Below are 27,423 nucleotides of genomic sequence, written 5' to 3' on the forward strand. Positions count from 1 at the left end.
CTGTGCTTTTTAAAAAGTTTGATGTAACCCCATTTGTCTACCTGCTTTTGTTGCCTGTGCTTTTGGGGTCCCATCCAAAAAATCATTGCCTAGACCAGTGTCAGGAAGCTTTTTCCCTATGTTTTACAGTTTCAGGTCTTACGTTTCAGTCTCTAATGCATATTGAATTAATTTTTGTTTATGGTGTGGGATAAGAGTTCAGTTTCTTTCTTGTGGACGTGGATATCTAATTTTTTGAGCCCCATTTATTGAACAGACTGTTCTTCCCCTGTTGTGTGTTCTTGGCACCTTTGTAGAAAAATCAATTAATCATAAATGTGTGGATTTACTTCTGGGCTGTTTATTCTGTTTCATTGCTCTATGTGTTTGTTTTCATGCCGAAGACCTTGCTGTTTTGATTACTATAGTGTGTAGCATACAGTTGACCCTTGAACAAGGTCTTGAACTGCTTGGGTCCACTTAAATGCAGATTTTCCCCTGCCTTTACCACTTCTGAGACAGCAAGACCAACCCTTCCTCTTCCCTCCTCCTCAGCTTACTCAACTTGAAGACGAGAAGATGAAGGCCCTTATGATGATCCACTTCCACTTTATGAATTGTAACTATATTTTCTCTTCCTTACGATTTTCTAAATAACATTTTTTTTGTAGCTTACTTTATTGTAAGAATACAGCATATAATATATATATCATGCAAAATGTATTAATTTAGTGTTTGTGTCATTGCTAAGACTTCCAGTCAATAGTAGCCTATTTGTAGTTAGGCTGTAGGGAAGTTAAAAGTTATATGCAGCTTTTTGACTGCATAGGGGATTGGCTCCCCTGATGCCTGTGTCATTTAAGGGTCAGTTGTATTTTGAAATCAGTCAGTGTGAAGCCTCCTCTGTTCATTTTTGCTCAAGATTGCATTGGCTATTTGGGGTCTTTAGTGGGTCTGTATGAATTTTAGGATTTTAAAAAATTTCTGTGAGAAATATCATTGGAATTTTGATAGAGGTTGCATTGAATCTGTAGATTGCTTTGGTTAGTATGAACATTTTGATACTGTTCTAATTCGTGAACATAAGAATATATTTCCATTCATTTATTTCAGTTTGTTTCATCTGTGTTTTATATAGTTTTTAATGTACAGGTCTTTCACCTCTTTGGCTAAATTAACTCCTAAGTATTTTATTTTATTTTTGTAACCATCGTAAATGGGATTGTTTTCTTAATTTCTTTTTCAGATAGTTTGTTGTTAGTATATGGAAATGCTACACATTTTTGTTTATTGATTTTATATCCTGCAACTTTGCTGAATCCATATATTATTTCTAACAGTTTATTGGCAGAGTCTTTAAGAGAGTTTTTTCTATGTAAAATCATGTGTTCTGCAGTCAGGGACAATTTCATTTCTTCCTTTTTAATTTAGATGCCTTTTATTTCTTTCTCTTGCCTAATTACTCTGGCTAGGACTTCCAACACCATGTCGAGTGAAGATGGCAAGAGTGGGCATCCTTGTCTTGTTTCTGATCTTAGAAGAAAAGCTTTCAACTTTTCACTGTTTAGTATGATGCTAGCTATTGGCTTCTCATATATGGCCTTTATTGTGTTGAGGTAAATTCTTTCTATACCTGATTTGTTGAGTTTTTATGAAAGGATGTTGAAATTTGTCTCGTGCTTTTTCTGCATCTATTGAGACAATCATACGTTTTTGTCCTTCGTTCTGTTAACGTGATTCACATTCATAGATTTGTGTATGTTGAACCATCCTTGTATCCCTGAGGTAAATCCTTTATGTTCATATTGAATGATCCTTTTAATGTGCTGTTGAATTTTGTTAATACTTTGTTGAACTCCAGCACTGTTTATTGAAAACAGTACCTTTGCACCGTTGTATTTTATCCATTTCTTTGTCAAAGATCATTGTACTAGATTTATGAGGTCTATTTCTGGGCTCTCTATTCTGTTTCATTGATCTGTATGTCTGTTCTTTTGCCAGTACCACGCTGTCTTGCTTACAATAAAGCTTGAAGTTGGGTAGAGTCAGTCCTCTAACTTTGTTCTTTTCCTTCAGTATTTTGTTGGCTATTTTGGATCTTTTGCCTCTCCATATAAATTTAAGAATCATCTTGGTGATAGAAAATAACTTTCTGGGGTTGTAATTGCATTAAATATATAGGTCTAGTTGGGAAGCACTGACATCTTGCCAATATTGAGTCTTCCTGTATAGATAGGAATAATACCTCTCCAGTTATTTAGGTCTTTGATTTGTTTCATCAGAGCTTTGTAGTTTTCCTCGTAGAAATCTCATATATATTTTGTTAAATTCATGCCTAAGTATTCTGTTTTTTGGGAGTGTAATGTAAATGACACTGTTTTTAATTTAAAATTCCACTTGTTCATTGCTGGTGTATAGGAAAGCAGTTGAATTTTGTATATTAACCTTGTATCATGCAACCTTGCTATAATTGCTTATTAGTTCCAGAGGTTTTTTTTCATTGATTATTTTGAATTCTTCATGTGGACAACTATGTCATCTGAGAAAAACAGATGGTTTTATTTCTTCCGTTCTCATCAGCATGCCTTTTTCCCTTTTCTTGTCTTAATGAATCCATTAGGACTTGCAATACAATGCTGAAAAGGAGTGGTGAGAGGAAATCTCCTTGTCTCGCTCCTGATCTTAGCAGAAAAGCTTCTAGTTTCATACCATTTAAGTATGATGTTAGCTGTAGGTTTTTTCTGGATATTCCTTGTCAAGTTGAGGAATGAGAATTTTTAAAATCGTGAATGGGTGTGGGATTTTTTTTCATATGCTTTATCTGCATCTGTTGATATGGTTGTGTGATTTTTCTTCCTTAGTTTGTTGATGTGATGGATTTTATTAATGATTTTCAAACGTTGGACCAGTAATTTACATCTGGGATAAATCCCACTTGATCATAGTATGTGATTCTTTTTATACATTGTTGGGTTTGTTTTGCTAATGTTTTGTTGAGGGTTTTGCACCTGTGTTCATAAAACATGTTGGTCTGTAGTTTTCTTATAATGTCTCTGTCGAGTTTTGGAATACTCTGATGTTGGCCTCTACCGAATGACTTGGGAAGGATTCCTTCTGCTTCTATCTTGTGTAGGAGATGATAGAGAATGGGTATAATTTCTTTCCTAAGTGTTTTATAAAATTCACCAGCGAACCCATCTGGTCCTGGTGTTTTCTGTTTTGAAAGGTTATTATTGGTTCAGTTTCTTTTAATACAGGCCTATTTATATTGTTTCTTGTGTGAGTTATTGGTAGTTTGTGGCTTTCAGGAAAGTGGTTCATTTTATCTAGGTAATAAAATTTGTAGCATTAGAATTGTTCATAGCATTCTTTTTTTAATTTTATTTTTTTGAGACAGAGCCTTGCTATTACCCAGGCTAGAGTGTAGTGGTGCCATCTTGGCTCACTGCAACCTCTGCCTCCCGGATCCAGGCGATTCTGGTCCCTCAGCCGCCTGAGTTGCTGGGATTACAGGCGCCTGTCACCACACCTGGCTAATTTTTATATTTTTAGTGGAGACGGGGTTTCGCCATGTTGGCCAGGCTGGTCTTGAACTCCTGTCCTCAAGTGACCTGCCTGCCTTGGCCTCCCAAAGTGGTGGGATTACAGATATGAGCCAGTATACTGTGCCTGGCCAGTATTATTTTATTGTCCTTTTAATCTTCATGAGATTTGTAGTGATTTCTTTCTTTGATTTCTGATATTAGGAGTTTGTGTCCTCTTCTCTTTTTGCTAGTCTGCTTGGCTAGAGGTTTATGATTTAATTGATCTTTTCAAAGAACAAGCTTTTGGTTTTTATCATTGATTTTTCTCTGTTGATTTCCTGTTTTCAGTTACATTGATATCTGCTCTTATTTTTATTCTTCTGCTAACTTTAGATTTAATTCGCTGCTTTTTCTGTTTTTTTAAGGTGATTGATTAGGTGATTTTAGATCTTTTGTCTTTTTTGGTAAATACATTCAATGCTACGAATTTCCCTCTAAGCACTGCTTTCACTTCATCCCACAGATTTTGATAAGTTGTGCCTTTATTTTCATTTAGCTCAAAATATTTTAAAATTTATCTTGAGATCTCTTTTTTGACCTATGTGTTATTAGAAGTGTGTTATTTAATCTCCCAAGTATTTGGGTTTTTTTTTTTTTTTCGATTATATTTCTGTTATTGATTTGTAATTTAATTTTATTGTGGCCGGAGAGGAGACATTTTATGACTTGTTCTTTTGAATGTGTTAAGTTTTGTTTTATGGTCCAGAATGTGGTCTATCTTGATGAATATCTGATGTGAGTGTAAAAATGTGTGTTCTGTTATTTCTTCTGTGACATAATCTGTGGATATTCATTATATTCAGTTGATTGATGTTGAGTTCAATTATGTCCTTACTGGTTTTCTCCCTGCTTGATCTGTCCATTTCTGATAGGCGTTGAAGTGTCCAACTGTAATAGTGACTTCATTTATTTCTCCTTGCAATTCTGTCAGTTTTTGCCTACATAGACACTTTGTTGTTAGGCTTATGCACGCTAAGCATTATTATGTCTTTTTATCCTTATTTTTATGACCTTTTTATCCTTATTTTTATCCTTGATAAAAGTTACCCTTGATAACTTGCCTTATCTGCTGTGTCTGAAATTATTACAGATAACTCCACTTTCTTTTTTTGAGACAGAGTCTCGCTCTGTGGCCCAGGCTGGAGCGCAGGGGTGCGGTCTCAGCTCACTGTAACCTCTGTCTACCAGGACATGCACCACCATGCCTGGCTAATTTTTGTGTTTTTAGTAGAGATGGGGTTTCGCTATGTTGGCCAGGCTGGTCTTGAACTCTTGTCCTCATGTGATCTGCCTGCCTTGGCCTCCCAAAGTGCTGGGATTACAGGCATGAGCCACCATGCGTGGCCAACTCTTCTTCCTTTTAATTGGTGTTAATATGATATATATTTCTCCATCTATTTACTTTTAATCTGTGTTTTTATTTAAAGTAGGTTTCTTGTAAACCACATCCAGTTGGTTCTTGTTTTTGTGATCCACTTTGACAATCTCTTTTAGTCTTTATTTTTTGCCAAAATGCTGATTTATTTAGAATATTGAACTGAATATTTCAGTCAAGTAAATTAAAATCAGTGAAGGAATACATTGTATAAGCAAAATGATTTGCATTGTGGGACATACTGCGTACTTTCAAGGAATTGTGGGACTAAATGTAAAGGTGTAGAGTGATTATGTTGACAAATATAAAGGTATTTTATAGCTGACCTCTTCTGTTTCCTGCCCTTACCGTCACCCCTGCATTGTATGCAGGCCCAACTTCTACATGTCAGAACCTGTGTTTCTTTACCTGAGGACTTTCTGTGACCACTGAATTCCAATTTTGCATCTGTGTAGCAGGTTGCAGGTACTAGAAAATTAACATTCCCCAACAACCTTGAACCGATGATGGAAGATGATGTATAAATAATACCCCAGTTCCCTCACCCTTGAATAGGATGACTCCAAGATGTATCTGACAATCTCTTTTAATTGATGCACTTAGACTATTGACAGTCAAAGAAATTGCAAAGATAGTTGGATTGATACTCACTGTATTCATTACTGATTTCTATTTGTTACCCTTGTTTTTTGTTTCTAGTTATGTCTTTCACTCTTTTTCTGCTTTTGTGGTTTTATTTGAGCATTTTATATGATTTCCATTTTCTCTTTCTTAGCATATCAGTTGTACTTTTTTACTTTGCTTAGTGGTTGTCCTAGAATGTCCTAGATTGTAAATGTATATTTACAACTACCTCAAATCTGCTTTAAAAAACACTATATACCTCTTCACAGGTAGTGTATCTTACTATGAGATAATCCTGTTTCTCCCTTCCATTCCTTGTATCATTGCTGTTACTCATTTAACTTATACAGAAATATATGTAATCTCATATATATTTACATTAGCATACATAATCAAATGCATTGTTGCTATTTTAAACAAAATTTTACCTGCTAAATCAATTTTTAAAATGTTTTAATTTTACATTCACTTATTCATTCTTTAGTGTTCTTCCTTTATGTAGATCCAAGTTTCTGACCTATATAATTTTCCTTTTTGCTAAAGAATTTCATTTAACATTTCTTGGAAAGCAGGTCTCCTGACAATAAATTTCGTTAGTATTCTGAAAAAAATCTTTATTTCATCTCTTCACTTTTGAAGGATGATTTTGCAAGGTTCAGAGTTTCTAGTTTGGTGGTTTTCTCTCTCAACACTTCAAATATTTCACTTCACTTTCTTCTGGCATGTGTGGTTATCATTCTTATCTTTATTCATGTGTAAGTACAGTGTTTTTCCCCCTGTCTTTTAGGATTGTTTTTCCTTTATTTCTGATTTTCTGTTGTTTGAAAATGATATCCCTAGGTTTAGTGGGATTTTTTTGGCCTTTGTCCAGCTTGGTGGTCTCTGGGCTTCCTGTGGTTTTGTTCCCAGACCAAACTGAGGGTTGGGCTGCTATTTCTCGTGGCCCAATAACGAGATGGCAGATGAACTGGGGAGGAAGAGAATTTTTATTTTTGTAACCGGTTACAGGGAGAAGGCCTAGAAATTATTGCCAGACCAACTCAAAATTGCAAAGTTTTCCAGATATTATATACCTTTTAAGCTATATGTCTACATGTAAGTGTGTATTTATCTGAAGACATAAGCGATTAACTTCTTTCAATCTCTAACTAAGGTCCGAGTCTTGAAGATCTTCCTCTGGAGTCTCAGTAAATTTACTTAATCCAGGTGCTGGAGTGATTACCCTTATCTTTTCTCCTGCTCAGGGAGGTTTGGGGCGTTCTTTCAGATCTCCAATAAACTTGTTTGTGGAGGCCTGGGGAGTTTCTTTGTTATGTTTTAAGGCCCAGGCAAAACTCTTGGTGGGCTTTTGTTACATTCCAGCCTTTGTATAAGGGCACTGACTTTTTTCAGCTTTTAATATTTAACTTAACCACTCAGTTAGTGCTGCAACAGTTGTTATGGAGCCCTGCATTAGTGAGCCGTGGCCTGCCAGTTTGGTGTCTGATACTAATTTGGGGGAAATTCTCGGTCATTATTGTGTCAAATATTTCTTTTGTTCTTTCCTCTCCTCCTGATACTTCCATTCCATGTTTATTATACCATTTGTAGTTGTTTCAGTTCATAGATACTCTATTCTACTTTTGTCAGTCCTTTTTCTGTTGTTTTTTTTTTTCAGTTTTAAAGATTTTGAATGAGATTTCCTTAAGCTCAGAGATTATTTCCTTAGCTGTGTCTTGTTTACTAAAAAGTCGATCAAAGGCATTCTTCATTTCTGTTGTTTTTGATCTCTTGCATTTTTTTAGTTCTTTTTTAGAATTTCCATCTCTTTCCTTGCATTGCCTATCTGTTCTTGTATGCTGTCCACTTTATTCATTTAAAGCCCTCGGCATATTAATCGTAGTTTTAAATTCTTGGTCCGATAATCCCCATATCATTGCCGTAGCTGAATCTGGTTCTGATACTTGCTCTGTTGCTTTAAAATGTGTTTTTTATCTTTTAATATGCCTTGTATTTTTTTCTTGATAGCTGGACATGTACTGGGTAAAAGAAACTACTGTTAAATAGGTCTTCGGTAGGTGGTTTTAGTATTAGAGTAATGCTGATCTCCTAGAATGAGTTGAGAAGTACTATCTCTGCTTCTGTCTTCTGGAAGAATATGATTATGTGCTGATTAGTATTAAGTTAAATCTCAGAGGGAACTTCCTGTAGATCTTGGGTGTTCTTTCTATGTTGTACTCTGCCTTGCGAACTTTAGGTCTCTTGGCCTTCTCAGCTCTGAACTGTTAATTTCCTCATTCAAGGAGCATCTAAACTCTGTTTGAGTTTACCTTCCCTGCAGTGCAGCAGGCAGTAATGGGGCTTATCTTGGGTGTTGCTTTCTGAGAGATCACTGCTCTGTGCTTCTTGTTGTCCAATGGCTGAAACATTATTTTATGTATTTTGTCTGTTTTCAGTTGTTTAGGGTGAGAGAGGGTAAGTTACTGTTACTCCATCATGGCTTGATGAATAAATGTGCTGCCCAGGACTCATAAGAATATAATGGTAATCACCCTAGTTGGCTGACTTTGGAGAGAACTAGTCTCCTTTGCCTATACAAATTAACGGGGCTGCTTTAAAGGTAGTGCTTAAGCAGTCATCATTTGTTGCCACTGGTTGCTGGATAGGTTGGGAAGGTCAGAAGCCTCAGTCCACCGTCTTTGGAGATTAGGAGGGAAGTATTAAGTCATTTGAACATCGTTTTTATTTTCATTTTCCCTGGTATGTTGTTAGGACTGTCCTGATGTATACTTTACATAAAGGGATGAGGAAAATGTCCAAGCATGACCCAGCTCCTTTTTCCAACCTTTTTTTTTCATGTCATGTAGTATCAGCCCTCTCTTAGTAAGTTTTACCTTATCAAGTGTTGTTTATAACACATTGTGATAGTTAATTGTATTTGATTATAAGACTGTGGAGAAATCTGAAATGGTTACTCATCAGTAAAAGCCAATGACTTTAGAATTTTAAAAATGATTTTCAAAGACTCCACTTTGAATGGGGTGCCTAGTATTTGAATGTTGAACTCCCTTGTGTTAGAATTTACGTTTACTACCAATCTTTTATATTTCAGTTATTCAAGCGGAGAAATGTTGCTACAGCAGAAGAAGAAACAGAAGAAGAAGTTATGTCAGATGGAGGCTTTCATGAGGCCCAGATCAATAACATGGAGATGGCACCAGTAAGATAATGAACTCTTTTTGGTGTTTTTGTGATGAAGATATGAGATGTAGATTTCCTTTTGAGTTTTAAAAAAAGGTTAGATGGCTACAAAAAGTACTTGGCATTTCATTTTTAAAAAGAATATGCTTAATTCCATGGTTCATATTTTGGATAAAGTGCAGTTAAACTGTAAGGATTAATTCTGCTATAAAAACTTATAAAGCTAATTATAAGATAAAATTGTTCTTTAAAAGTTGAATAATAATAGATACCTTATTTATTTATTTATTTTTGAAGAGACAGAGTCTTGCTGTGTTGCCCAGGTTGGAGTGCAGTGGTGCAATCATAGGTCACTGCAATCTTGAACTCCTGGGCTTAAGTGATCCTCCTGCCTTAGCCTCCCAAATAGCTGAGACTGCAGGCATCTGCCACCATGACTGGCAAATTTTAAAAATTTTTGTGGAGATGGGATCTCACCGTGTTGCCCAGGTGAACTCTTGGCCTCAAGTGATCCTTTTGCCTTGGCCCCCCAAAGTGCTAGAATTACAGACTTGAGCCGTCACACCCAGCCATAAGAGATACTTTAAAGAAAATAATGATTTTTTAATTCATTTACAAAATTGACCTGTTTGTATGATTTAAAAACTTGATTCCACATCAGAACTGTTGGATTTTTCTGTTGTGAACCATTTTGTTACTTTTTTGAAGTTAACATGAAGAGATAAAAGTCATGCTTTATTTGTATGGATTAGACCTATCTAGATTTAATTTTTATTTATTCTTTCTGAGAACTTTTGTATATTAAAATGTTCTCTTCTCCCTCACCTTTTTTTTGGTAAATGGTGGCATACTATTCATGGTATTTTGTCGTTTTTGTTTTTATTTCATTTCATAGATCGCCAGTTTACATGAACCAACTTTCTTTGAGAGTTGTGGGGGTAGTAGTAGTATTTCCTTTGTAATTCATACAGACATAGCCAATGCCATCATTTTGTAATGAAAGTTTCTAGGCCCTTCAGAAAGCTAGTCTTTCCAGTTTTTTAAAAGAGGAACTGTTAAGTGAATATAAAGTGTTTTATGGATTGTATTAGTCAGGGTTCTCCAGAGAAACAGAACTAATGAGAGAAAAAAATTTAGTTTAAGAAAGTAGCTCATGTCTTTGGGAGCTGGCAAGTGTGAAATCTGTAGGGCACACTGGCCCAGTATAAATTCAGGTTAAGGGTTGATGTTGTTGAATCCCTTTTTCTTCAGAAAACCTAGTCTTTGCTCTTAAGGGTTTCAGCTGATTGGATGAGGCCAACTTGCATTATGGGGCCGTCTACGTCAAGCATACTCGTTTAAATTTTAATCACATCTAAAAATTAACTCTCACTGCAACATCTGGACTGGTGTTTGATTAGATAACTGGATACCAGGATATCATAATCCAGTCAAGTTGACACATAAAATTAACCATCATAGTCTACCCCTTGCCAGTTGGTATCCATACACATCTCCTTACACCATATACTTTGTCTCAAATAAAGGTAACAGCAAAGCTGTACCTTATCTAAGATTACAACATTTTTTTTTTTTTTTTGAAACGGGAATCTTCCTCTGTCACCCAGGCTGAAGTGCGGTGGTATGATCTCGGCTCACCACAACCTCTGCCTCCCGGATTCAAGTGATTCTCCCGCCTCAGCCTGCTGAGTAGCTGGGACTACAGGTGTGCGCCACCACCCCCAGCTAATTTTTTGTGTTTTTAGTAGAGATGGGGTTTCACCATATTGGCCAGGTTGGTCTCGAACTCCTGACCTCATGATCCACCCGCTTTGACCTCCCAAAGTGCTGGGAATACAGGCGTGAACCAGCACATCCAGCCAGATTACAACTTTCTTTTGTGCAACTGAAAATACATAGATGGTTCTTGACTTACGAGGGTTCAAGTCAGGATTTTTCAACTTTACAGTGGTGTGAAAGCCATATGCAATCAGTAGAAACCATATTTGGAATACCCATACAGTCACTCTGTTTCTTATTTTCAGTACAGTGTTAAGTAAATTACATGAGATAGTCAGCACTTTATTATAAAATAGACTTTGTGTTAGATCATTTGTTCAGCTTAGGCTAATGTACATGTTCTGAGCATGTTTAAGGTGGGCTAGGCAATGAAGTTTGGTAGGTTGGGTGTATTAAGTGTATTTTTTACTTACGATGTTTTCAACTTATGATGTATTTAGTGGGGCATAACCCCATTCATTGTAAGTTGAGGCACATCTGTAGTTACTCTGCAGAAGAGGATGCAAAATCTTTGGGTGATGTTCACTCCTGTCCTTGATAGCCTGTGACTTAAATATTATAATGTAAAGTTAACAGTACTTAAATAGTGTGATGTAAAGTCAGTACAGCTTGCTATAAGAGGATAAGAGAGGGAAGATAAAGATATTTGCTTAATGTGTATATATATATATATATATGAATGTGTTTATGCAAACATATTCATAACAAATCATATAGAAACCTTTAGGAATGAGTCTTGCAATTTTGAAAATACTTTTCTGATTCTTGAGTAGAATGCTTCATATATTCCCCTATGAGGATTTTTAGATATTGCTTACCAGTCATCCAGCATTTGCAGCTTAGTGCAGCTTTCTTTACAATTCATCTTGTTGACTGTTACCCTTCATGAAATAAGAACTTTGTTTCTTTGTGACAAATAACCCTGAGAAGAAAATTAACTGCTAATACTGGGGATGAGTTATGGTGGGAAATGGAAACATTCTAATAAAGCAAGGAGGTAGTGGGAAACTGGAAAGTTTTAATATAACAAGAAATAAATTTTAAATAAGTTTAAGAGTCAGCTGTTGAATTTGGCAGTGGCTAGATTTATACAGGACCACTCTATATACTCATTCAATAAATATGGCAGAGCATTTGCAGTACACCAGCCCTCAGTGTGATAGAGTGGTAAGACAGACAGAGTCTTGGGCTTACAAGGAGGTTACAGTATACTGGAGGAACACAGAAAAATATCTGGGAGTGTAATAAGGGCTGGGCATACAATTGAAATAGGGTGATGTGATAGAGATAGAGTGGCTACTTTAGGCTTGGAGGTCTTGAAAAGCCATCTTTTAAAACTTAACATTTAATTTTGATAAAGAAGAGCCAACTATGTGATGAACAAGAAGGGGAAGAGCAATAAGCTCCTTGTCTTATTTACTAGTAAGATTACTTTCTACTGTGAGCTTTTTAATGATAGAGAATTTGGCTTCATTATATTATTAATCATCTTACACATTTCTAGATGTAAAGATTGTCCTACCTTTGTGTAACTTCTGGGGAAGTATGGTTAACTTAATGACTTGGCCATGATATCTGTTACCTTTGTTTCCTTTGAATTAAGGTTGATAATGTATTATATGTTCTTTTTGTTTGTGATCCCAGGGTGGTGTCATCACTTCTGACATGATTGAAATGATATTTTCCAAAAGCCCAGAGCAACAGCTTTCAGCAACACAGAAATTCAGGAAACTGCTTTCAAAAGGTGAGCTATGAATATGTTGAGTATATTTTTTCATCTCTCTACAAAATTACTTTCCCATAATCTGTTTTTCATACCACAGATAATTTGTTTTGGAGTATATTTATCAATAAAAGGATAAAAGCGTAGACATACATGTAATTGTGAACCATGCCTAAATTTTAAGTTTCCTGTGTATTTGTGGGATCTTACCAGGATCAGAAAGCAAAATTATTTTCATTTTTGGGTTATTTTATAAAAGACCTTATAGAGAATAGTAGTCAGTATCTCATGTTAATTCAAATTGAGAGATTAACTTTTTTTTATAGAGTAACTTTAAAAATATTACTTGAAAGGGCTATGATTGTTGATTTTAATGTCAGCAATTTACCACTGAAAGTTAAGAATGGATTTACTGGTGGGCAGGGTGATTACCTTTTTTTTTTTTTTTTTTTTTTTAAGACGGCTCTGTCACCAGGCTGGAGCACAGGCTGGGCACAATCTCAGCTCACTGCAATCTCCAACTCCCTGGTTCAAGCAGTTCTTTTGCCTCAACCTCCTGAGTAGCTGGGATTACAGTTACATGCCACTACGCCCAGCTAATTTTTGTATTTTTTTTTTTTTGTATTTTTAGTAGAGATAGGTTTTCACCATGTTGGCCAGGATGATCTCGATCTCCTGACATCGTGATCCGTCTGCTTCTGCCTCCCAAAATGCTGGGATTACAGGCATAAGCCACTGCACCCAGCCAGTAGTTACTTTTTTTGGTATAATTAGTGTAGAATGGAATCTGATATTTGTTATCAACCTGGGCAAGTAAAAAGAATTCTGAATCAGATTATAATGTTGGTAGTAAATACTTAAACCCTCCAATATAAAGTTATGGTTGTTTAGAGTCATTGGTGATTAAAAAAAATTTAATATATCCCTTGAGGTTAAGTGGAATAAAAAGCTACCACTATAGACGAAAAAAAAAATTGTCTTTTGCAGACTGCTTATTAAAAATATTTGAAGGAAATGTATACTTCCTCACCCCTTTAAAAAAAGTCTTATCTCTTTCAACATGCTAAGCCTAATGGTTTTCTTCTGTAATGTGCTTTTTTTTTTAAGGGCTTTCACCATTCTACTACCTTCCTGCATGTATTCTAGTTTGCCACCATCCCTCTTAAAAATGTGGTAACTAGAATCCAGTATTTCAGATATGTTGTTATTTATTTAGGGTATGGTGAGAGGTTACCTTCTTTGCCCTAAGAGTGTCTATTTTGATAATGTAGTCCAAGGTAGCTAGTTATTTTGATAGTCGTGGCATAGTAATATTTTGTTGAATTTTCAACAAACTAAACTCCCTAGTGCTTTTCTTTTTGAACTGTTGTAGGTTTTGTTGGTAAAGTCATGTAGATTTTTTAAAATTGTGTTTTAAACAATTTAGATGCTGAACTTTGCTTTATTTCTGTTTTTTTTGTTGTTGTTGTTGCCTATTCTGACTTATTGTTGTTCTTTTTCTGTGTTATTTCTGTAACTCAGCGTATTAACTAGTTTAGTGTAATCATCAAATTTGTTTTTTGTGTTTACCTGAGTGGTTAATAGAAATGTTGAACCAGGTAAATGGCATGTCATTAGAGTCCTCTCCAAATTAACATTGAACCGTTAGTCATCTCTTTCAGTAAGGCCATTGACTTGGGTAAGAGTCTCCCTAGTAGTATTGTGATCTAATTGCCGGTTTTCTGTCATTGCCACATGCATATTATCAGTAACTTTGTCAGTCTCTGACTGAAGTTATTAATCTGATTGTCTATGACATTTCCTTCCTATTTGCCTTACAAGTTTTGATTGAGTGACATCATTTATAGGATACTGTATTATCATGAATGAAAGTGAGATTAAGTTGGCAAGTCAGTCTTCGTAAATTCTTGCTAGCTCCTACAGGTACACAATTAAATTCTACAGGCCTACTGAGAATCTTGTAATGCAATTCCTTAAGACGATTTACAACAGACAAGAGCAGTTAGACTTAAAACCCATGTATAGGAAACAGGCTAGAAGGAAGTATACCAGAACAGTAACAATGGTCTTTTGAGGGTTTTTTTGCCCCCTGGTTTCTAGGTTTTCTAAAAAGTGGATGCAGTAATTTTAATTTTTAAGAATTCTTCCCATCCTTTTTTCCTATATTGAGACTTGTCTTCATTGTGAAACCTTTCAGACTACCCTATCCTCAAAGTGATAAACCCAGTTTGACATTTCATTTGTTTTGGATAGATTTCGAACATGAGAGATGGTAAATGGAGGGAGGGATGTTAAGGAGTTTTGAGTGTCAAGTTCTTGCATTGAAATCAAAGGACTTTTTTTTTTTCTTTTATTTTATGGGGAAACAGAACCTAACCCTCCTATTGATGAAGTTATCAGCACACCAGGAGTAGTGGCAAGGTTTGTGGAGTTCCTCAAACGAAAAGAGAATTGTACACTGCAGGTGCGAATAATTTTTGTTTATTGCCTCATAACGTAATTCCCTTTGAAAATTTTTATTTTGTACACAAATTTGTTACTAATTTTTATCTGTATGAAGAATTAAGTTTGTTTATAATGATATTCCTGACAACTGCATTGCAAGCTGCTTTTATAGCTTTGTTAACATGTAGGCCTTCGTTACACTCTTTATAATTCTTGTCATTTTTAATCATTTAAAATGTTTTTTGATTGTGGATAATACTTCTCTAATCGGGAAATGTTTACAGCAGAGGAGCCATTACAGCTAGGAACTTAAGTGTGGGCTACATAAACTTTGTTTTGAGGGAGTTTTAAATGATACTTGGTGACTTTCTCAGGATGGTGTAACATGGGCTAGATCAGAGTCTCATTAATTCCCAAATCTGTTCCTAATTAATTCTTCCTCCACCCCACAAAAAGCCAATAAGGAGATAACCTTGTCAGGAATCTGTGTCCTTATTGCTGTGTCAGTTTAGGCTTTCAGTACTCTACTATATGAGAGATTCCAAGAGGAAATTTTGTAATCTCGATTCAGAATTTTGGGTTTTTTTCCTCCTCCTTTTTCTTGAGACAGAGTCTTGCTCTGTCGCCGGTGCTGGAGTGCAGTGGCAAGATCTCAGCTCACTGCAAATTCCATCTTCCAGATTCAAGTGATTCTCCTGCCTCAGCCTCCCATGAAGCTGGGATTATAGGCGGCCGCCACCACGTCCGACTGATTTTTGTATTATTAGTAGAGCCGGGATTTTGCCATGTTGGCCAGGCTGATCTCGAACTCCTGACCTCAAGTGATCCACCTGCTTGGCCTCCCAAAGTGCTGGGGTTATAGGCGTGAGCCACTGTGCCCAGCCAGGAATTCAGTAATTTTCATAAGAAAAGAAACCAACAGTCAGCTGACTGTCATCCTGGAAGTTATCTAGAAATTCTAAAATGCTATTTCCCCCCCGCCCGGATAAAGTTGGGTTTTTAGTAAACTGATGATTTTTTAGTAAACTTCCCTGGAGTAACCAACTGAGTCAGTGCCTTTATTAGTAACAAATATATGTGATCCCTAAATTCTCACCTGTAGGATCTAATCTCAAAGGCTTAGACCTTGAGACTATGTAACTACAAAAATTGGTTAGATGCCAGGTTGATCACAAAATGGGATTATCTTTCTAAGAAAATATTGGCCAAAAACTAGTTAATCATAGAGATATCCCCCATCCCTTGTGTGCTGTTCTTTACTCAGGCTGGAACCATGTAGACACTGGGGCATTTTTGTAAATGATAGCTCTTGTCCCCAGGTTCCTTACTGTCCACACCATTATAGATTATTCCTACAACTTGATGATTTGCCTTGATGTTTTCTCTTCTTTCCTCCTATCCTTTCTTTCTCTTTGTTTTACACTCTTTGTTGCGGTGATGAGTTCCTTCCAGAGGAAAAACAAGAAATCCAGAAAAGGTAGAGTACTTCAATGTCCCATCAGTTTTTCTTCTCCAGTTTGACATTTACCAGTTCCCATGCTCATTTGAATTAAGGTTCTGTTTTGCTAGCTGCCTCCTGGATTGTAATTCTGGTCCCCATCTAAGGCCACGATCATCAGACACCTGAAAAATAATCACGTTCACCCTGAGAGCAAGGGAAGAGAGAGACTTTTCTCAGGAAAAAAGGAAATCCAGACAAACAACACTGCAGAGAACAGAGCCTGATCCCCTAAGCAACCTGCCAAGAACCAGAGGGACCAAATGAGGAACCTTACTGCAGTTTATCATTTGAAATGATTTGTAGGAAGAGGGAGGTAGGGAAAGTTATTTTGTTCGTGCTGAAAAAAGTGTTTCTATCCTGTCTCTGGGAATGAGAGTAGATGAGAGATACTGAATTTACTCCTTGATCTGGCAGTTTTTATTAGGTGGTTGTGGAAGTCTAGTTCTTTTATGCATTAAACATAGATGGTATATAACCTTTCAGATCTAAAATGAAAAAAGTCGGAGAAATGGATCTTTCCACATCTCTGCATTCCCTTGTACTCCTTAAAAAGTACAAGTATATTCTCAGACAGTGCCCTCTTCTGGCTGAGACATTCTACATCTTTTTTTAATTCATTACTCTGTAATTGTGGAACTTGTATTTTAACACATCTGAAGATGAAAGCCTTCAGAAATCTCTAATTTGCTTCTGCGTAAACTCCCAGATTCCACCCTTGTGCAAACTAATAATTAGGCTGAAATATTGCAGAATGATTCCTCTGGAATTGATAACCTCATGATTTTATGAGGATAGTCTTAGCTGTCCTAAGACTGAGAAATAACCAACCTGTTTGTTATCTAAGGGCCATCTCTAGCTTTTTTATGTGCACATTTAAGGACACCATGGTGTTCTTTCTCCACTGTGACTAGTGGAGACCTTTGACCACCTAGAAGCAAGAAGGGCAAGTATATTGAGAGAGACCTTAAAGCCAGGAGACTTGTTGCTCTACCATGTTTTCAAATAATTAGACATGCTCTGGGAAGGTTGGAGGTTACTCCTTCCTCTGTGCTCTTGGAGAGCACACAGATGTAAGCTATCCCTGATACTTTTACCTGCTTACTAAAAGTTGAATAGTGCAGCTTTGGAATAGGGCTTTTGTCATTTCTCTTCCAGAAGGAGAGTCATACTGTGTGGTGCCAAGAGGAAATTTGATGGCTCAGCTCACTAATAAATCTTGTGAACAAACTTAATTTCTTCATTCCATAAATAAAGAACTGTGAATCCTAGTGAAGGGTCTTTTTATGTTCTTTCTGGCTTCCCAAGTCAGTAAGGTACCTCAAACCAGGGAGATAAAAGTGCCTGCTTTGAGCATTGCTGCCCAGGTACTGAAGGTGAACATGGGTGGAAACTAGGATTTTGGAAGCAAACAGTGCCTTTTAGCTAAGAGCATTCTCAAGCTCCGTGACATCTAGGTCTCAGATAGACTTGAGCCCTTGTCATGAGACTGGTCTGGTTTATGGCATGGTCTGTGAGCCTATTCTATTGGTTCTTTGAGTCCAGGCCCAGTATCTTTGTACTGTCCTTTGCAATGCTGAGATGTGGCATTCCCAAACTTTCTTATAGAAGCTTATAAAAATAGCTAGAAATAAATATATTGCCTTCTGTTTCCAAATATTAGACAGATAATCCTTGAAAAATTGTAAATTTGAATTACATTGGCTTAGTTTCCCCTTTTCTGCCTTTCTTGTCCCCTCTAAAAGCTTAATGTGATAAACTGCAGTAAGCCTTCATCCTCCTGTGTCTTTTCCCATCTTCATTGATCTCTCTGCCTTTCCTGGAAAGTTGCTCAGATGACTCAGGCAGTGTTCTCTGCAGAGTTTGCAATCTGGGTTTATTTTTCTGATGTGAGCCTTTCTTTTCACTTGCTCTCCAGGTGAGCCTGGCATTTGCTAGGAACCAGAGTGGAACCGGCAAAGTGGCCAGCAACAGAGTCCTGATCCAAATGGAGAAAGGGAACCAGGCGTACCTCAACCTGGAGTGGGAAACTTGATAGGAGGTCAGAAGTACTTCAGCTTTGGATTCTCATTTTCCTTATTTAAGGAACTGAGCGCCAGAAGGTAGAGACTAAGAAAGGGAAGAGAGAAAGCATCAAACCTTCAGTGTGCAGATTTCAGTTGTAGCCTTATTTAGTGAGTTCAGGACAGTGAAAAATAATGAGTGGAATTACAGTTTATAAGTAGTTACAGCTGCATGATAGCTTGTTTCCTTGTGTGGTGCCATTCTTGGATATTAAGAATATAATAGTTTAAAACAATAAAAGAAGTGAAAATTTTATTTGGCCACCATTTGTTACTTCAGCAATACCATTTCTTAGATTTTTTTTTTTCCAGGTTAATGATTTCCTCGTAGTAGGGTTGCTTACTTTAATTAATTTCTTTGGCTGTTTCTATCATCACTTTATGCATATGTATTTGCCATCAATTCTAGGCTTTCCCATTTCACAACTATTTCTTGTTAAATTCTAATCTAGTACCCAAGGCTGAAACATTTAGGAAAAAAAAAAAACAAAAATAGATGGCAAATCTCAGTGAAGTACAGCTTTAAAGTATAGACTATGATGAAAGGGAAGTTATGTAGTTTAAAGTACATCTAATTTTTAAAAACGTATACTTAAATACGTTTAACAGTTACTTCTTCTAACATTAATAGAGACAGACCTATACTCAGGGAAATTCTGTTTTTTACTCCCCCCCTCTCATACATATATGGATACATGCATAAACATACATATATATCACACATGTGTAGATGGGTGTAGAAAATTTCACAAATACAGCTTGATTAGCTTTCACAAAGTGAAAACAGCAAAGTAATCAGCACCCTGTGTGTTTTTATTGCCTTTTTAATGCATGAATATGGTTGTATTTTCAGTGGTCCTCTTGTTAGAGTTACCCATTTACTTCTATCCCCAGTAATAGCAAAGATGTTCTTGATTTTCATTCCTGAATTGCATTCAGAGGTTATCATCATTGTATACTACTTAGTGATGAGCATAACTGGCATGTTATTCTTTTGCTAAGATGTAATAATTTCTCTCTCTTTTTACCATCTGTATTCAGGCTGTTATTCACTTATTTTTCATTTTCTTAGTCATTGTCACTTGAATTGTTTTGCTTTTGTATTTTATTAACTTGTGTAGCTTCTGGAATTCTCCCTCATTTCCCCTGAGATCTTTGGTGCTAAACTCAAAATAGCAGTTTGAATGCTGGCACCAATTAGTATTCTAAGTAATTTTTTCTCACCAATAACTCTGTACTATATCCCTATGTACCCAGGTTATAATTATAATTTCTTTGCATCCAAATCTCACTGTAATCTTTTTCTTTTATACAGACGGTATGTATTCTGGTCTTATTTTTTTTCCAGATTACTTTTCCTTACAGTTTCCTTTTATTTGACTTGATGTTTGCAGTATCTGATGACTGTTTATTGAACTTTGAGCCTGCCTTGTGGTGGGACAGTTTGCTTTTATACTTACATCATATGACTCTGGTTTACAAATTAATTTTCCTAGTAAGCAAAAGAAACTACATTTTAGGTGAACTTGTTTTTTCTTTTTTAGTATAAATAATCTGACATACTGTTATTTAAAATTTCTTGCACTAGATATCCAAACTACAAGCAATTGAAATATTTCTGGGTCAGCATTATGTTTCAGGAAACTATGACTGGGCTTCATAATGTATTAGATTAGGAGGCTGTAACAGTCCTTGTCTTGGACTGTGTAACATTACTCGAATCATTAGTCAAATTGTTGGATTTTTTTGGATAGTTTCCTCATTTGTACACAAGAAAAGCCAGATACCTTACATCTCTGGGTTATCGTAGGGATCTTCTGCGAGTATGTGAATAGTACTTTGAAAATATAAAGTGGCCGGGATCACACCTGTAATCCTAGCACTTTGGGAGGCCTAGATGGGAGGATGACTTGAGGTCAGGAGTTCAAGACCAGCCTGACCTACATGATGAAACCTCGTCTCTACTAAAAATACAAAAATTAGCCGGGCGTGATGTTACATGCCTGTAATCCCAGCTACTTGGGAGGCGGAGGTTGCAGTGAGCTGAGAATGTGCCATTGCACTCGATCCTGGGCAACAAGAGCGAGACTCCGTCTCAGAAAAAGAAGATATAAAGTACGGTACAAATGTCAAGTTTTAATTCAGACGTACTGAAAGGGTCGGAGTGTTGTTTTCATTAGTAATTTAATCACAGGGATAAATATGGGAAGAATTTTTATTTCATGGTACCTGGGGTTTAATGTGCAAGTCTCCAGAATTTTTGTTATAACAAAAAGGGACCAGATACGGGCTCCTTAACTGAAGTGCTCCTACTCTGGGCCTCCCTGCTGCTGCTAAACCCCCTTACCTCACTCATGTGTGTCACTTTTATAGTTTTCTTTGGAACATCCATTGGTTATGTGTCTTCTGCTATGAATTTTGTATCATTAGCATAGCTTTGAATGTGATTTGATCAGATTGCCCATTTCCTCTGTCTTCCTCTATTCCCAAAGATTAATGAATTTAGTTTTCTACCTGACAGCTACCTTTTAGTTAATCTGGAAGCTTAGAAGAATCACAGGTCATTTGATGATGACTTGTTATTGTCTCTGATTTAAAGGACATACCATGGAATTTTTCTTTTTTTCTGTGTATGTGCTTTATTAAATAAAAGAGAGAATGGAGGAAGAAACAATATGAGATGTAATTAAGAATTCTTAACTAAATAGAGTACATTATTGGATTTCTCAATATTAGGCTAAAGAGTCAAGTTAGTGTTAGAGATATATTTTAGTGTAGTATGCTCTATTTTTTGTTGGCCATAATTTCCTTTACATCTTCTGTTTATCAGTGCTATAATGCTATATATCAACCTTTAGTCAGTTTACCTTCATTTTTCTCTCCCTATTAAGAATGCCCAAAAAGTCCTGTCTCTGTATTTTGGTTTGGAGCTCTCTTATTTATTGGAAGCTCTTATGCTTTGAAGTTGTCATTTCTTTTCATTATGTGCTGTTAACTCCTTTCACCTACCTAACATTTGATACCTTTTGCCTTTTTCACTGTGCCTATATTTTATGTTTCACACTAACATTCTCTCCCCATTTTACTTTGCCCATTCTACAGAAGTTTGTAAATCTTTTTTTTTTTTTTTTTTTTTTTAATTAGATAACATACATTGTACAGGTTAAAAGGCACATAAAGCTTTCCAGTGAAAAATGTCTTTTTCATCCTTGTTCCCTAGTTACCAGGACCTTTCCATGCAGGCAACAAGTATTTAGTTTCCTATAACTCCTTCTAGAGATAATCTGTGCAATAAGTAAATTAATGCATGTATTCCTTTTTAATGCTTTTAGAAAATATGGTATAATGCCATATTAATGTACACTGTTTGCATTTTGTTTTCATGTATATCTTGGGAGATCATCCCATATCAGCATATGTAACACTCCCTCATTCTTTTTATGGCGTCATGTTTACTCTTTCTTGAACTGAAATTTTAGACACCCTGAATATTCTTCTAGGTTGAGGTGTCTCTTCTGGATGTTCTTTTAAAATTAATAAAGTACTCAACTGATAGGTTACGTGCAAATAATGATCTCAGAATCTTTTTTTCATGTACAGAAAATGTTACTGTTATAAGTAAATAAGCTTTTACATTCTAAAATGATAATGAAAATTATTTTTATCTTTATAGTTTGAATCAGCTTGGGTACTGACAAATATTGCTTCAGGAAATTCTCTTCAGACCCGGATTGTGATTCAGGCAGGAGCTGTGCCTATCTTCATAGAGTTGCTCAGCTCAGAGTTTGAAGATGTCCAGGAACAGGTAAAAATGAAACAAAAGGAAGCAGCTGAAAGAAATTTTTCGGCTGGGCACGTCGCTCATGCCTGTAATCCCAACATTTTGGGAGGCCGAGGTGGGTGGATCACAAGGAGTTCGAGACCAGCCTAGTCAACATGGTGAAATCCTGTCTCTACTAAAAATACAAAAATTAGCTGGGCGTGGTGGTGTGTGTCTGTAATCCCAGCTACTTGGGAGGCTGAGGCAGGAGAATTACTTGAACCCAAGAGGCGGAGGTTGCAGTGAGCCGAGATCGCGTCATTGCACTGCAGTTTGGGCAACGAGAGCAAGACTCCGTCTCAAAAAAAAAAAAAAAGAAAAAAGAAACAGTATTTCCCTTCAGTCATAATAAGGGGCTGAGTTTTGCCAGTTGGCTTTGGTAATCTATGGATTGTCACAAAGGAGTGTTCTAGAAATTTAGTCTTAATCAAATAGAAAATGTCTTAGTGACTGTAGGCGGAATTTCTCTTAGACACAAAATAATCTTCCCCTTCCAAACCTGACATTCTTTAAGCTATGTATATGTACTTTTTTAGACCATGTAAGCAGTTACTGATAGAGGTTTTTTCTTGTAGAAATTTCAAGTGTTGAAAGTAGACCAGTTGCTGTGGCTCATGCCTGTAATTCCAGCACTTGGGAGGCTGAGGTGGGCAGATTGCTTGAGCCCAGGAGCTCGAGACCAGCCAGGGCACCATGGTGAAACCCCATCTCTACAGAAAATAAAGTAGGTGGCCATGGTGGCACACGCCTGTTGTCCCAGCTGTTTGATAGGCTGAGGTGGGAGGGTTCACTTGAGCTCCAGGAGGTGGAGGCTGCAGTGAGCCGAGATCACACCACCATACTCCAGCCTCGGTAACAGAGCGAGACCTATCTCAAAAAAAAGAAAGTGGCTAGTCTTTGCTACTTTTGTGCAGAAGGGTACAGAAAACAAACTTCTTTTTGTTCACTGTTTTCTTATGTAAGCAAGAAAATTCTCTTTCTCTTTTTCTTGCTTTCTTGCTTTACTTTGCTTTTCTTTCTTTCTCTCTCTCTCTCTCTCTTTCTTTCTTTCTGTCTGTCTTTCTGTCTGTCTTTCTTTCTGTCTTACAATCTCTGTCACCCAGGCTGGAGTGCATTGGCTCAATCTCGGCTCACTGCAACTCTGTCTCTCAGGTTCAAGCAATTCTCATGCCTCAGCCTCTCGAGTAGCTGGGATTACAGGCGCCTACCACCACACCTGACTAATTTTGTATTTTTAGTAGAGATGGGGTTTCACTGTGTTGCACTCCAGACGGGGTGACAGAGTGAGACTCTGCCTCAAAAAACAAAAACAAACAAAAAAGAATTAGTTCTTTCCTTTAATAAACTGAAAACCTCTGTTTATTGTATACTCTTGGATACTACTTATCTTCTCCCCCCAATCCTACAACTATTTCATTTGACTCGCCGATGAACGTGTTATTGTGGTATACTGGCATCTGAAAGAATTATGAGGGAATTAAACTATGTAGCCTTTATTAATGAATGATTCTTTCACAGGCAGTCTGGGCTCTTGGCAACATTGCTGGAGATAGTACCATGTGCAGGGACTATGTCTTAGACTGCAATATCCTTCCCCCTCTTTTGCAGTAAGTTTCTTCTTCCTTCTTCCTTTTTGAGAATAAAAATGTAAGAGATTCCTCAGAAAGCGTTACATCTTTGGAAATCATTTTGGATTTTCTAGTGTTATTTTTTATTCCAGATATTTTCTTGTATAGATCATTTCCTCCAGCACCCTATCTTTTTCCGTGCCAAAATTCTGAATTACTTGCATCAGAATTAATGAAGTTTTAATGTTTTGGAGAAAAGCTGTCTGAAGACATCTCTTTATCAAAAGTATTATTTAGTATTTATGTCATCAGATAATCACTGTCTGTTATATAGTTTACCCTTGTACCATCGTGCTTGTAGGTTATTTTCAAAGCAAAACCGCCTGACCATGACCCGGAATGCAGTATGGGCTTTGTCTAATCTCTGTAGAGGGAAAAGTCCACCTCCAGAATTTGCAAAGGTAAGGACTATGCTTTTGGGACATTGGCAGAAAAATACAATTAAAAGAATATAGCAACCAATAGTAAGGTGAACAGAAAGATAATTTTTGTTAAAATTTAAAATGTTAGAATTTTATCTGTTTTCAGACAAACTGTTGTTTTTGTTGGTTCTCTTTATTATTTAAAAAGCAAATTTAAAGCATAACTTGAAGGTGCACATTTACGAAGGGACTGCAAATAAAGCATAGCATGAAGGAAGAATTTGTAAAGCTTATTGAAATTAGGCTGCATACAATTAATATACTGTATTAAGAGACTATCCTTTCAGTTCTCTTAAAACAATGGTTCTCAAAATGTGATCTGTGAGTTCTCTGGGAGTCCATGAGATTCTTTTTTTTTTTCAACAGGTTTTTGGGGAACAGGTGGTGTTTAGGTACATGAGTTACTTGTTGAGTGGTGATTTCTGATATTTTGGTGCACCCATCACCCAGGCAGTATATACTGTATCCAGTGTGTAGTCTTTCATTTCTCACCCACCTCCAGTCCTTTCTCCCTGAGTCCCCAAAGTCCATTGTATCATTCTTACGCTTTTGTGTCCTCATAGCTTAGCTCCCACTTAATGAATGAGAACATCTGATGTTTGGTTTTCCAGTCCTGAGTTACTTTACTTAGAATAATGGTCTCCAGTTCGATCCAGGTTGCTGCAAATGCCATTGTTTCGTTCCTTTTTATGGCTGAGTAGTAGTCTATGGTATATATATCACATTTTCTTTATCTACTTGTTGATTGATGGGCATTTGGGCTGGTTCTGTGCATTTGCAATTGTGAATTGTGCTGCTCTAAACCTGTGTGTACAAGTATCTTTTTCGTATAATGACTTCTTTTCCTCTGGGTAGATACCCAGGAATAGGATTGGGCATCAAATGGTAGATATACTTTTAGTTCTTTAAGGAATCTCCACACTGTTTTCCATAGTGGTTTTACTGGTTTACACTTCCAGCAACAGTGTAAAAGTGTTCCCTTTTCACCACATTCATGCCAACGTCTATTTTTCTTGTTTTTTTGTTTTTTGGTTTTTTGAGACAGTTTTGCTCTTATTGCCCAGGCTTATAGTGCACTGGTATGGTCTTGGCACACTGCAACCTCCACCTCCTGGGTTCAAGTGATTCTCCTGCCTCAGCTTCCCGAATAGCTGGGATTACAGGCGCACCACCACGTCCAGCTAATTTTTGTATTTTTAGTAGAGACGGGGTTTCACCATCTTGGCCAGGTTGGTCTTGAACTCCTGACCTCAGGTGATCCACCCACCTCAGCCTCCCAGAGTGCTGGGATTACAGGCATGAGCCACCGTGCCTGGCTGCATTTTTTAATATGTTTATTGGCTGTTTGTATATCTTCTTTTGAGAATTGGTTGTTTGTGTCCTTAGCCCACTTTTTGATGGGATTGTTATTGTTAGATTTGAATTTCTTGATGGGATTGTTTTTGTTAGATTTGAATTTCTTGCAGATTCTGGATATTAAACGGGTTTTTTTGTAGTTGTTTTTAATTTGGAATCATATTTCACTGAATTCATCTTAAAACCTTAGCATTTTTGGTCTATAACAAAGTATCTGAAATACAGAATTTTATAGCTTTCGCATTTGTGAAAGTTCCTTTACCTATTTAGTCCACAAAGAATGTGTTTTGACAGGGAATCTCACTCCAAGAATTGATGTATATAAAACTTTGCTCTCTGAAATTATTTTCCTTGGGCTTTGACTACAGATTAGTGCAAGATCACTGACAACATTGCCAAAGACGGAAGTGCCACTTAGGTACTTGCTGCTTCATCTTTAGAAGAGCAAATCACCCTAGAAGTCACCAAGTATATGCCTGGTTGCCTTCTTGAGTATCTCACCTCACTTCTGGCTTTAGGCTATTAAATTTCATAATCATCATTTTCCTTTTACAGGTTTCTCCATGTCTGAATGTGCTTTCCTGGTTGCTGTTTGTCAGTGACACTGATGTACTGGCTGATGCCTGCTGGGCCCTCTCATATCTATCAGATGGACCCAATGATAAAATTCAAGCAGTCATCGATGCGGGAGTATGTAGGAGACTTGTGGAACTGCTGATGTAAGATATCTTTTAGAAAGTGTGTCCACTTTTTTCCCCTTGGTACTAGTTTTCTAGCTGCTAATACTTAAATATTAATTGATTATACATGATAATTGATTTATTGTGCTTTGGGCTACTGTTTTTGTTACTTGTTTATGTTGATGTCAGATCCGTTTGTCTTGTTTTATTGAGGTTTATAGAGAACCTCTTACTCCTCTGCTGTTAGCAGACCTTTGGCAGAAACATTGGGAAAACTCCGATATGTGTAGTTGCAGGCTCGTACTGGATGACCTGAGATCAACCACTGGACATCAGAAGGCATACTGCCACTAAAATAGTCATTCCTTATCTGTCTCATTTAGAGCTTATTTTAGACAAGTATCAGAAATTGAATCTTATTTTGCTTTATCATGTCTGTGATGCTTTTGATAACGAAGTGGAAAATTTACTCGTGACAAATAATATGAGACCGTAATAATCAAGTTTTTAGATACTGCAGAAGAAAAAAATGAAAATGATAACATAATGGAGAAATGGTACAGTTACAAGCCATGGGAAATTCAAAGTAGAAAGTAGATGCAAGGAGACATTGTCTCGAACATGACATTTGGAATAGATTAGATAGTTATAATGTATTAATACAAAATACAAAACTCTGGGATTATAGCAGGCTACAGACCGGATGCAGATCAGTAATGTCGTGCTAATGTGAATTAATGGCAGTATGATGCTGCAGGAGTCTGAAGTACATCATTCAAAATCTGGGAAGTAATCCTTTGTATTCTTCAGTCACTAGACTACTATATATTTTAGCCATTTTTTTTTTGACTTTTTAAAAAATACTTTAAGTTCTAGGGTAAATGTGCACAACATGCAGGTTTGTTACATAGGTATACATACGTACCATGTTGATTTGCTGCACCCATTAACTTGTCATTTACGTTAGGTATTTCTCTTAATGCTATGCCTCTGCCTGCTCCCCACTCCACCACAGGCCCTGGTGTGTGATGTTCCCCACCCTGTGTCCAGGTGTTCTCATCATTCAGTTCCCGCCTATGAGTGAGAACATTCAGTGTTTGGTTTTCTGTCCTTGTGATAGTTTAGTCAGAATGATGGTTTCCAGCTTCATCCATGTCCCTGCAAAGGATATGAACTCATCCTTTTTTATGGCTGCATAGTATTGCATGGTGTATATGTGCCACATTTTCTCAATCCAGTCTATCATTGATGGACATTTGGGTTGGTT

General features: G+C 36.8%; 1 protein-coding gene across 1 annotated transcript in view; it reads left to right on the forward strand.

Moving 5' to 3' along the window:
- Positions 1–27,423, forward strand: part of KPNA1 (karyopherin subunit alpha 1) — a 91,755-nt gene that overhangs the window by 40,729 nt on the left and 23,603 nt on the right. The window contains 7 exon segments of the mRNA NM_001261170.2: positions 8,654–8,761; positions 12,166–12,265; positions 14,614–14,708; positions 21,924–22,055; positions 23,589–23,677; positions 24,000–24,099; positions 26,032–26,195. Of these exon segments, the coding sequence (NP_001248099.1) occupies positions 8,654–8,761; positions 12,166–12,265; positions 14,614–14,708; positions 21,924–22,055; positions 23,589–23,677; positions 24,000–24,099; positions 26,032–26,195 (788 nt within the window).

This window comes from Macaca mulatta, chromosome 2 (genome assembly GCF_049350105.2).
Source record: "Macaca mulatta isolate MMU2019108-1 chromosome 2, T2T-MMU8v2.0, whole genome shotgun sequence".
NCBI classification, from domain to species: Eukaryota; Metazoa; Chordata; class Mammalia; order Primates; family Cercopithecidae; genus Macaca; species Macaca mulatta.